Source organism: Bombus pyrosoma, linkage group LG9 (genome assembly GCF_014825855.1).
Source record: "Bombus pyrosoma isolate SC7728 linkage group LG9, ASM1482585v1, whole genome shotgun sequence".
Classification (NCBI taxonomy): domain Eukaryota; kingdom Metazoa; phylum Arthropoda; class Insecta; order Hymenoptera; family Apidae; genus Bombus; species Bombus pyrosoma.
The window spans coordinates 13,441,224-13,453,353 of NC_057778.1; the positions used below are offsets into that span (position 1 = coordinate 13,441,224).

The window sequence follows — 12,130 nt, forward strand, 5'->3', positions numbered from 1 at the left end:
TAAAATTTCTAATCTTTCTGCGAGGTTGATAAATTGGAAGCATAACTTTAGCACAAAATCACTTTAGAAATTGCAATTGATATAAAACCACGCAGTTTTATTGTTCGAACGGGTTTCATCTTACTAAAGATATTCATCGTGCAAACAGACCAATTTTACCAACCAATCATTACTTACAATTTTTAAAATGTTAAAAAATAATTGAAGGAGGTACTCGTCCAAATTTGTGTTGAAAATAAGTAAGCCTTTCACTCTTTTTAGTTTTTTAATAAAAAAAATTTTTAAGTTTGTTCACTCTATATGCATCTATGATCTGCAACAAAAATTATATATTTTATATATAAATATAATAAATACCGGCATCGATTTACTAAAAATTGTCTAGTATCAAAAAATTGTTTCTACAACAATTCTATTTATTCATAATTTCAATAAAATGAGCAAATAATTTTTTTAATAATCATAACGAATATTAAAATTGTCCATACGCAGAAGCAATTTAATCTTCATTCGTTTTTAAATCGTTTTTTAGATCGTAATTTCCACACTTCGTTCATCAAGTTTTACAGTAAAATTTCTGACGATAAAATTTAATTTAATGGTATCCATCAATGGAATTATAATTTTCGGAAAATGAAAGAAAAGAAAAAGAATACAAATAAATCGCTGAAGCGGAATAGGAGGAGGAATAGAGAGGGTTTGAGTTGAATGGAGGATAGGGGGAAATAGAAGGTGGTGGTAAAATGGAGGTTCGAGAGGGAAGGTAGGGTAGTTATTAGCAGATTGTAATGCTAATCAATGGTTACTGGTTAGTGGATTATGTTTGCGTAGGCATTCATCATCGAAATGGAGTCGATCGTTGAAAATCTGATTCCGAACCGCGTGAAGACCAGAATGTTTACTCCCCTCGTTCGTTTAGAAATGATGTACAGAGTGTTTTATTAACCCTGCAGTAATTGTATTCATACTGTATGGATGAATAATTCTCTCAATTTTTTTTTTAATTGTATTGAGTTTTTTTAATTTCATTGAACCATATACGTAAAATATTCTTTTTATATACCATATTCTTTTTTTTCTTCTTAAATCCTTGCACAGACAAAGGGTTAATTCAATTCAATTTCAAGTTTGTTTCTTTCTAAATTACATTTACATGAACTATTTTCGCTATTAAGTAAATTTAGTTAATGGATAAAAGGTCTTTTTAACTGACTGTTCGTTTTATCGTTCTAAAATAAAATATTCTAGGCTTATAACAGCAATGATTCAGCCTTCTCTGGATTAATGTGACGAATATACGCACAATACAAATAAGTACACATAAAATTTAATATAACAAATATAAATAAAAGATATAAGATTTAATATAAATTATAGGCAGGGATATTGAAATTTTTAATAGGAATGTTTTAGAAAATTGTTGAAAAAGGTTTTATTAAATGAGTAGTGAATAACAACTAATAGGTTTTTTATTGTTATTGATTTATTGTTATAAAATTGATAAAAACAGTACATTGTTAAATTTGAAAGATATTAATGGACAGAATCGTGTTGCAGGGAAGTAAACAACAGCGATGGTGGAAGCGTGGTAACCGCGAGTAGGATAAAAGAAAAAAAGAAAGATAATCATGCCAACCCTATGGAAACCAGCGACGAGGAAGCCCAACCGATGGACACCATTGGTAAGTTTCGTTAAATGTATCTTACCAGTTTGCTTTGTCTATCTTTCATGATATATCACTGCAACGTTATCACAAACATTTAAATGTTATTATCGTATTTAAATGTTTAAATCAGTGTGATTTGATTTTTGTCTATGTTTAATAAACATTTATATCGTTTTTCTTCATTTCTTATTTTCTAAATGAGTGATCAGTGTTTTACATTGTATTCCTGTTGGTGATATGAAAGTAACTTCGAATTAATTTTCTATAATGTAATAAAAACTTATATAATACATATAATTTTTATCTTTTTGAAAAATTCTGGGCATAGTGCTATAACATATTTTCGTTTTAGATCAAGTGATAGTACCTTTATTATACTTTCGAATTTATTGAATTAATTCAATATTCAGGATATTCTAATTCTAACAAAATTAAAATTGAGAAAATTGTATTAATCTAAAAACACGGTAGGTTCTTATAAGATCGAACGCGATAAGAGGGTTAAAATTTTGTTGAATGGAACGATTAAAAATTTGAAGGAGGTAATGACGATAAGGACAGAATTGTTAATAAATTCAAGTAGAATGAATGCAATAATCGTTTAAAAGAACTTCAATCTCTCTATTAAAGAGTTTTATGCGTATTATATGTATATTTTCGTTTTTTAATATTTGATCATTTCTATTAAGTAATTAATTAATTAATTAATGTAGGAAGTTAGTTTTTATTGAATTGTACAGATTTGAACCATACTGTCATCTAGTGTCAATATTAGTATAATAATTAATAATATTTTCATTATTTAAATTTTATAGTATGTCGTTGTTTTTCTAGTCATAATTTCAATGTAATTCATGGATCAAAATTATTGAAATTTCAGTACTGGTCAATTGTCTTCTCTTTCACACATTATTATTTTTCATATTATAATTACATACATGTAGCACATTATAATGTAACTAATGCTTATAATATATGATAATATAATTTAACACATCAACAGATAATTTTCAAATTAGATAGTTTGACACATGAATATCGATTGATAGAAAATTTATTTTATATGTAATCATCGATATTTAGTCCAATTATATTTTATTATTATCATTATAATTGGTATACTTTTACATTTTAATATTTAATGGAACGTCGACTATCAATAATATCACCTATCTTTATGTTTTTCCTTTATTTACTTTATTTCCATTTGTTTAACATTATTTTCAATCTACTACCATAAAACAGAAAGAATCTAATTTCCTATTTGACGAAATGTCAATTGCTAATGTATTAACATTATCTAACTGTATTCATCTAATTTCACTTTGATCTTTACTTAATTCAGGTTACTTCTACGAAACGCAAGTAATTTATTCTATGTTATTTGACCAGTCCGCTTAAGCAATTTGTGATATGTTAAAATTATTTATCTTCATTTATTTTCGCTTAACGTTTCCACTACATTCAATTTGCTTCTACAAGACACGAACATCCCGTTTTTCATTGAAATAGGTAAGTGTTTTTAATCAACTACGGATTTATTGAAATTATCTTCGCTTCGATTTTCATTCATTTAACATCTCGTCCAACCCACTTCAACAAACCATAAATAACTGTTCAATTTCATTGTCTGTCGTTATTCGTCGTTGAAGTAGTCGACTCTTGATCCTCGGTAGCTGTGCTATTAGCTTCGTCGGACTGCGTTCTCTCCTCCGTATTCGCATGGCACAATTTCCTGTGTTTATGTACAAAATAATAGCTCGGGAATTTGCATCCACAGATCTTACACGGATAATACTGAACATTTAAATCCAACAATCGAACTTCTCTTCTATTTCGAGCCTCTGTATCCTGCCTCTGTCTATTTCCAGTCGGATCGTTTGCTCTTGTCGGCAACAAATGCCTCTTGGTATGTTTTCTGTAACAATACTGCGACTTAAAAGTGTGCCTACAGTATCGGCAAGTGTAGCTTCCGCTGCTGTTGCCCGTATCCATTGCAGACTCGATTTGGTCGCAAGCAGTTCTAACAGCCGTTGGTCCTCCGTTTTCGTCATTTTCGCCAGATGCGTTTTCTGGTTCAAAACACGGCCTCTGTAAACGCGGTTGTAGTACAGAACTAGACCCACACGAGGCTGTTGACGAGTAATTTTCATTCAACACTCGATGGAACTTGACTGGACCATCGCAACAAGCCACGTCGTAAACCACTGATAAAACACCGGAAGAACTATCGTTTGCCCTATTGGAACCGCGTCCTCTTCGTCTAGATCTTCCTCGATCGTCCTCGCTGATCGACGTTGATTCGATATTTCTGTCACTGTTTCGAGGCATTGCCGTGTCTTCCACAGGTGTCAGAGGTGGAGATCGATGTTGTTGCTCGTTGTTGCTCGAATTTGGATGTTCGTAACGGTGTTCTTCTGTAGATTGACGCTGCTGTTCCGTTATCTTTTTGTTTTGACACGGTGGTACCGAGGATTGAGAAGCGGAGGACGGCGTAGGTGAAATCGATTGACAAGGCGACGACGTTCGTGTCGATGTGGCAACGTTAGAGGTGGTGAAAGTGGTAAATGCAGCTGCTGCTGCTGCCACAAAGGGCAAGGAATTGGAGGACACGTTCTCTGGTGATTTTGGTCTACAGTCCACTCGTAGGCCCCGATTTCGTTCGATTTTGAAGACTGATGATTTTGGCGATAAAACTTCTCTGTTGACAGATATTACGAAACATTAAGATTCTTGATACCATGCAATGAAACATACCCGAACTATAATATGATTATTTTACAGTAAACTGCTTCTTCTATCGTCTACTTATTATTTATTTATTGGAAGTTAATATTTCAGTTGGAAAGTTGGTACTACAATTGCTCGGAATAGCTGGACAATTACATCTGTAGTAAATCTAAGAAGTTGAAACGAAATTAGATATTCAGCATTGTCACACTTTTAGCACAATCTAAAGTCTACTAGTTCTGTTAGAATGCGATTGTAATATAATATCATAATAACATTTGTAATATATCTGTCTCTGACACAAGATTCCAAAAATTCTTCTAAAATGCCAAAAGGAGAAGCAAACTCTCCCACAGTTTCCTAGAAACACTTCACATATTTTTTATCTCGATATACGTTAAAATCAACAAAGTCAACATCCAAACCTATAAGCCGTCGAGCTATGCGTTTCTTGGACGCTGGAGGTCGGGGCGACGGAAACGCCGAGTGGAACGGTCGATTGCATTAGCACCGACGGTTGCAGTTGAGGTAAATGTGGAATACCGATAGACGAGGGTACAGGTGCTGTTGGTGGATAAAGAGGCGCTGTCGGTGGCCAGCATATGCTTGGATCTATCATCAGCCTGTTTGGTATAGGTCTGAGTATATTTCCCGAGCCTGGCGTCGACGTGGATATGGAGGTCGACGTCAACGTCGACGTCGGGCCTGCTGGTACCGGTATCGGCGTTGGCAAAGGCGGCGGTGCCCTCAGCCTTAGTAAAGCAGCCCTGCATTGCTCCAGTGCCCCTGGCATGTGCAGCAAATGCGTGGCCAATAGCACGCTGTACACGTTATCCAATGTTACCTCCAACCTACCCGTATACATGTAGTTCAATAATGGCGCGAATGCTTCTCCACCTAGAAATTAGAATTTAAAGCAAGAAAAAAAATATATAGCCGTTTTTTGATTTATTGCTGTATGTAGTTGTTGAAATTTCTTGTTTGTTTTTTTACAGTTCGTCGATTCTTTCTGCGTTTAACTCGTAGCTTGTGCGTCGATGATTCAATATTTTTGAAAGAAATTATGTACGCCACAGTATAGTTTTTCAGTAGACATTATAGGCAGATTAGAGCATTGGATTTTGATTACATATAGGTATACAGAGGACGTACTGGTTCAGAAAAACGAGCATTGTTCCGTTTGAAACAGATGTTTTATACTTCTGAGTACAAGCGATCTTATGGAAATTCTTCTACTGACTGACACAAAAAGAAATCTATAAAGAAATGACACCGTATTGTTCGAAAGCCGTAGGTGGAAACAAAAGGAAAGGACAGAGGCAAGGTATTATTGTCGTAAATTTAATGTTAATTCGTGCGTTTTCTGCTTGAAAACGTACACGCTAGAAACGTTTGATAAAAGTCAAATAAGGAATAACTAGAAAGATACCGAAAGAGGAATTTTTTATTGCATTTATTTTCGTAAGCATTGGAAGGTTTAACGAAGATGCAAAGGCATTCTTACTTAGGAACATTCAGATTTTTCAAATTTTTAATGTTAAAGTCTAAGGAAAGGTGTCTTTGCGCGATGTTCTTTTCTTCAATTTTAAATGTATTAAAATCCATCAGAACTTTCTTCTAGGCGAAACTACAAATAAATCGACGAGTTGGAGAACGGTACAAATTCAAAATTCCAAATGTTTTCAAATATACCAACTAACATTAGCTTTGGCGTATCAGTAAAACTATCGATCTCGCAGCCCCATTCCAGTTTAAACACACAGATAAAACATTGTAGGAAATTTTAAATGATCGAAATAAAACCATATTGAATTCGTATCATTTTTCAACTCACCGACTCGAATAAATTACGATATTTACCAATGGACGAAACCGAGACAGACGTGACAGGCTGTCGTTGCGATGGTCCCGACAAATTGGTAGTAGTCACCGCGATTGCAGCAGTGGTTGGCAAGTTAGTACAAGATGTAATATTCGTGTTAACACCTTGATTAGGTGTCGTCGGTGCGCTAGTTAGCAAAGCTTTTAGATATCCGCTATGAGCGGCCAGAACACCTTTGTGAGCGACAAACTGATGCTCTCCTTCGTTTCCCACTCTGACCACTGTGTCAGGTGGCGATAAAGTTTCTTGAAGTCTTGAATAATTGTCTGGCGTAACGCTGTCACCGAACCAAGCTCTATATAAACTATACATCGTACGATTTCAACTATGTACCAACTAAATGATTTATTAATTGACGTATATAGACATTGTGCAGAATTATTGATTGACGATAAACTTTGGACAAATTCGTTTGGATAAAGTTGCAGGAATTAGGATGAATTCACATCGATAGTCGCACGAAGATTTATTTACTCCGGTATCTTGTTAAAAGTAACTTTCACTTGTAATTTTAAGGAGCCGAATTAATTTGAGCGACATCTTTTTAAAGGTCTATGACCAATCCCTTCCGATTGAATTAATTTTGAAGCTGTTCAGATTATCGCGTATCTTTTCGATCTGCCGATTCCTTCGCTCGACAAAGTCAAGTATCCCTCTAATATCAATTAAAATCTTATTCCTGCGGTTCCTCGATTAATTTTCCAATAAAATCATGTTCAATCTGCAGTATTATTATTTAAAACTGTGTTGTTCCAATTGCGCGGTGAATTTTCAAAGCAAATCCCACCGAAACAAATGTTCGAACTTGTTCAACTATGGCACACGTTTCTTTCCAATTTCCCGATTCCACCCCTTTAGCGTTACTTGCTAGAACCGTAAATATCTTCAAATATTGTACAGATTCTCCCATTAATTCTCAAATCAAATTCGAGCAAAATCAATTTTTCAAACTTCTCTAATAATCACGTTCCTCCTTCGTTCCCAATTCTGCCTCATTTCCTCCACTCGTCGAACTTCCTGTCCTCTTATTTAAAATCTTATTTCTCCGACGAGTTCTCCGGTTGTACTCGAATCAATTATAAAAGCCAACTTCTCCGATTATCACTATCCGTTTTCATCCCCAAATTCTCCTCGATCTTCCAGTTGTCAGAGTCATCAAACACCCTTTCGCTCTCGACTTATGAGCGAACGTACATTTCTAAGTTCCCGAAGATTCACGACGACAAAGTACGAGCGATAAATGGTATAATTGACGATTGAGAAGCGAATATAAACGCAAAGTCGAAGAGGTAACCGGCGTGCGTCGCGATTGCCCGTGATTTGAACGCCAGGTTTCCGTGACGTTGCGCCACCGTCGTAAACGTCCGTAATTCGGCTAGTTTTTCGACGAGGTTCTACCGCCCTTCGAGTTTCCTCCTCCAGACGGCTGGTATCAGCCAGTCCCTGTGCAGCCCACCCCATCCCCTAGTCAGCGGAGAACCGCCCCCGACGAGTCGAGATTGGCGGCGCTGCCTCGACTACTGGCAGGGTTGCACGTGCGCCTGGTGTATTTACCATGTCGAAAATTGTACCAAGCATTTTTCTTCGTCTTCCCCTACCATATATCCTCCACTTCCACTTCCTCTTTCTTCTACCTCCTCTTTTACCTATCGGTGGCTACCTCGTGCTTCTTCCGTTTTAAACTTGTATTTTGGTACTCTGTCTTTCTTTATAGTTTCTCTTCTTATTTTTTCTTTCTTTTCCCTCTATCGGCCAGTTTCTTCCTGCTTCTGGTTATCGAGTTCCTAATGGCGAATTAAGCGTAGTATTTCGAGATGTTGCTATCGATACTTATGGGTAGAGCAAAATTTTAATTTCAGAGGAAATATGTCGAAACGACGATAACTTTGAACATGTTTAGATTCGGGACGCATCTAAAAATATTACGCGTTTTGGCCACGTGTGTTATTTCGCAAACTATCACCGACCAGATTTCCCTTGACGTTTAAATTCTTAACAGATACCTAAGTTCTCTATAGACCCCTAAATTTCTCACGAATAATCTAATCGTTAATTAAGACGTCAATTAATCAAAAACAAAGCGCGCTTCGCTTATGTTACGCGTTCTTATATCCATTCACGAAGACGAAACATTTTCATTCGATGAAACCTGTCTAAGATTTTTACGCGATATCGACGTTTGTTTGTTGTTGTCGAAAGAAAGAAACGAAATGGAAGGGAATGACGATGGGAAGAAGGAGGAAAAAATAGAAAGAGAGAGAATCAATCGCGGTCGCGATTCGACTGGCACGAGATGTGGAAGCTCTGTTCTTTTATTCTTGCCATCCCCGTACTCGTGGGATATGATCGACGTACCCCTACTCTCTGTTTCTCTGATAGTGTATCGCGTTCTGGCAAAAAGGATGAAAGAAAGCCGATTGGGTTGTTGAGTCAATTAGTCCTACGAATCATCGGCTATTTATTTGGTTATTTTTCCAAGTTAGAAGGCCTGGTCGGTGAACGATGTTTTTTTTACATTTTGAATCGTTGAATCGAATCATATGCTGCTAAAAATCGCCAGCACAAATAACTAATTTAGTTTCGGACTAGACACTTTTTACAACATTGATACGATATATCAAATTACTAGCTGAAGTTACGATTCGAATAGAAACATCCAGCTCGCAGAAATATTACTTTGAACTAAGTTGCAATTCTCTTTCTGCATATTCATCGCGTATATCCGAACCTAAGGTTCTTTGCGTCCGCGCCTTCGAATAACATGAATTAAGCACTTCAATTAGGAAATTGAAACGGAAGAAAGGAATCAAACAAATTAAATCATAAGAAGTATGTGAAACCAAAGGAAAATGTGAAAGAAAATAACGAAGTTACACAAATTATGAAACGTTCAAAGAAACAAATAAAACAAGTTACTAAATCCAATAAAGAAACCAACGAATCAGAAAACAGCCAAGCTATCGACTGTCGAGCAAAAATGCAAGAAATAAATCAAGGAAAGCTCTCTCTGCCATTGAATATTCTACTCGATACAACGGCCCTGTTGTAAGCCCCGTGAAGTTCCTCTCTTTGTCCAAAAAATTACCGAAACGTATCGCACGCGTAACACTCGTAGCTCAAAACGAGAGTAGAAAACGCAAGAGACGCAAACACGGAAGAAAGGGAACACGGGATAAAAGACAGAACAAAGACTTTGATGACCACACTTTGGCATGGTTGTTCGGTGATTATAGTGCCTTTAGAGTCGAAAAGCGTAGATGAAGAGGAGCGTGTTCCTCCTCAAGAACGTTCTTTCCGGGATGCGTCTTTTGCCTGTCCTCCCTTTTCTCCCTTTCCCTTCTTCCCTCCTTCCTTTCTCTGTTTCACCCCTATCTCGTTTCCTCTATTCTGGCTGCTCTCTGATGTTTTTCATCAAATTAACTCGCGGCTACGAGTACTCTTTCTCCGCAGTGTTTGCATAATATCGTTTATAATTCAGGTTGCGCTGAAATTTCACTTTATTCCGCCTGGTGGCCCGTATACGTACAGGTCGCTCGTTTGCTCGCTCTCTTCGCTTTTTCGACCCTCGGCCACCCTTCTATATCGGTTCAAACTATCTTACTCTTTCTTTCTGTACACGGTGTCCCAGGGTTTTCTGGCACAAACCACTTGTCATTCCGATTTGAGGATTGAAAATTGGATGCAAAGAGTGATACAAGAATGGCGCTGCTTCGTTCGGAAATCGCGCAATACTTTCTAAGAGACTTTTCGTTAAATCATTAACCTCGGATGTTCGTATTTTTATTTTTATCGTCGCTATTTTACACATTTTGCTTGGTATTTTATGTATCGACGCTAAAACTATCGCGATGTCCAGAACGACATTCAATTCGTAACTTTTATATGCACTTTTGGCAGTTCGAATGATTCTCTGCAATGTCTGTGAGTAAAATGTAATTTCTTCTATTACAGGTATTATTAGATCCTTGTTATCTTTAATTCTTTCAGTTTTACATCTTTTTTATTTTTACCAATAGGAGCCAATGGATATATTGGCAAAAATTGGTGGTAAATTCTTTGAAACACCATGTGTATTTCCTTTCCTTTCGCCCCATCGCATTTTCGCGAACCGGAAAATTTGCGTTCCTTCGCCGTTCGAATGGAGAACGGCCTGTGTACGGAAACGTGTACGTGCTTCCGGACACACATAAGAATATATCTTCATATCGCGGAGAGAGTATTTTTTTATCTTCCATGCCGGTATTTCGCATTTTCCTCGTCTTCTGGAGGAAAATTAGGTTTCGTATCGAATCGATAACGTTGATCGAGCTTACTATAATTATTGGTCAAACGAAAATAAGGAACCATAATCAACGACATTTTTTTCTTACCAGTAAACAAAATTTCCGTTGTACAGGGCTAGAAAACTGAAAAATAAAAGAAAATGTGTTATTTCTATGTAGGTTGCCCACGCAATAAAAATAAATTTTGATATTCTTCGTTAAAAAAAAAAAAGAAAAAACGGAGATATAAATTTAGTATTTCGCATTGATTTCACTTTATTCTATCTAGACAGTTTTTGAACGTATAAATTATTTGAAAAAAGAAGAGAAACCATAAATGAGAATCAGCTCCGTTCCAAGAATGTTTGAATTATCGAACTGATAATTCTTATAAATCTGTAATAATGGAGCATAATAATGTCACTAGAAAGGTACGTTGAATTATACAAAGATTACTTTGATTAAATAGGTAATGTTTTTATGTTAGGAACTTTATTTGGGCCAGCGATGTTTCACGTATACCAGCCTATCTATGCAGTCACTCAGCAAAATTAAAACAAAACCAGAATTCTAAATACAAAGAGTTGGCGTAAATAACGGAAAATAAGGGAGGTATACAGAGCCATTGAAGTTAATCGTGGGTCATCGTAACAGGGTGGTGCGGAACAGCCGCGGTTCCAGGCAAGAATGCGTCGCCACCAATTCAGAATGGGACATGGCGATTACGCACATTTCCCAGGAGACCTGCAGCTTTAAACTGAAGTTAACAGACGCAAAGTTCCCCCTGTCCCTCCGTTTCCTCCTCCACGCCGTCCCTTTATCCCGTTGTATCCCGATCGAAAGCAACAACTACTACTATAATCGTCGTTTACATAGCTATTAGTATCATTGTCGTTATCGTTGATAATAATACTACCGATTAACGTGATATCACCTGAATTGATTCTGTCGCCATATCGTTTCTAATTTATCATCTCCTGTTTGTAAAATTGTTCGTCTTACAGGAATAATTCAAACATTAGTGCTATGGTAAAAAAACTTTCCAAGCTGTGGACACACGTAAATTCTTCAAAATTCTTTAATATTTTCCAAGTAAGAAAAATTTATTCTGATGGAACGATTACGCTCGACGAGTGGGATAATATTCACCCCGATATCGTTGATGTCATAGGTGATTTGGTGCTCCAGTAATATGTACAATCATAGTCAGTCAGTACAGATATCTAAATAGAAAAATATGTATATACCTATAAATTCAGCTACGTAATCGTGGAAAGTTTCTTTTTCTTTGTACGTTGATCTGAATGGTATCTTGCAGTAATATTCACGTCTCGTGTCTTAGAACACGATTATGATAAAAGAAAACCACTATATCGTAATAATATTTATTTTTCGCCGCTAAATATCTTTCCCCTTATCCATCGTATGATTCGTATGATCGCAACCGAACAGGAAATTTTAACTGCCCACCTCGCGTTATTCGTTCTATGCAATTTTGGTCAGATCAGTTCAACGATTTAACCATTTCGTTATTCACATGCGTATGGTCTTTTTCGATATTTTCTCAATCACTTCAATTGTATTCCACG

The 12,130-nt window shown here is 36.3% G+C and overlaps 2 protein-coding genes across 15 annotated transcripts in view; one reads left to right on the forward strand and one right to left on the reverse strand.

Annotated features, from left to right (window-relative positions):
- LOC122570977 (nuclear receptor corepressor 2-like) overlaps nucleotides 1–12,130 on the forward strand; it is a 65,153-nt gene that overhangs the window by 29,884 nt on the left and 23,139 nt on the right. For all 14 annotated transcript variants that reach the window (XM_043734065.1, XM_043734064.1, XM_043734070.1 and 11 more), the window contains one exon: nucleotides 1,558–1,682. In XM_043734065.1, the coding sequence (XP_043590000.1) occupies nucleotides 1,558–1,682 (125 nt within the window). The remainder of the gene's footprint in view (nucleotides 1–1,557; nucleotides 1,683–12,130) is intronic.
- LOC122570978 lies at nucleotides 2,927–6,591 on the reverse strand. Its single transcript, XM_043734080.1, has 3 exons — nucleotides 6,258–6,591; nucleotides 4,823–5,294; nucleotides 2,927–4,368 (listed from the first exon to the last, which is right to left on the reverse strand). The coding sequence occupies exons 1-3, from the start codon at nucleotides 6,589–6,591 to the stop codon at nucleotides 3,291–3,293; spliced, it is 1,884 nt and encodes a 627-aa protein (XP_043590015.1). The 3' UTR covers nucleotides 2,927–3,290.

Bases quoted from the DNA above. Each gene is read 5' to 3' on its own strand.
- LOC122570978 (XM_043734080.1), bottom strand. From the start codon at position 6,591: ATGTATAGTTTATATAGAGCTTGGTTCGGTGACAGCGTTACGCCAGAC. The intron at 5,295-6,257 runs GTAAATATCGTA...TCTAATTTCTAG, and splicing joins TGTCTCGGTTTCGTCCATTG to GTGGAGAAGCATTCGCGCCA. The intron at 4,369-4,822 runs GTTTGGATGTTG...ATCTGTCAACAG, and splicing joins CATAGCTCGACGGCTTATAG to AGAAGTTTTATCGCCAAAAT.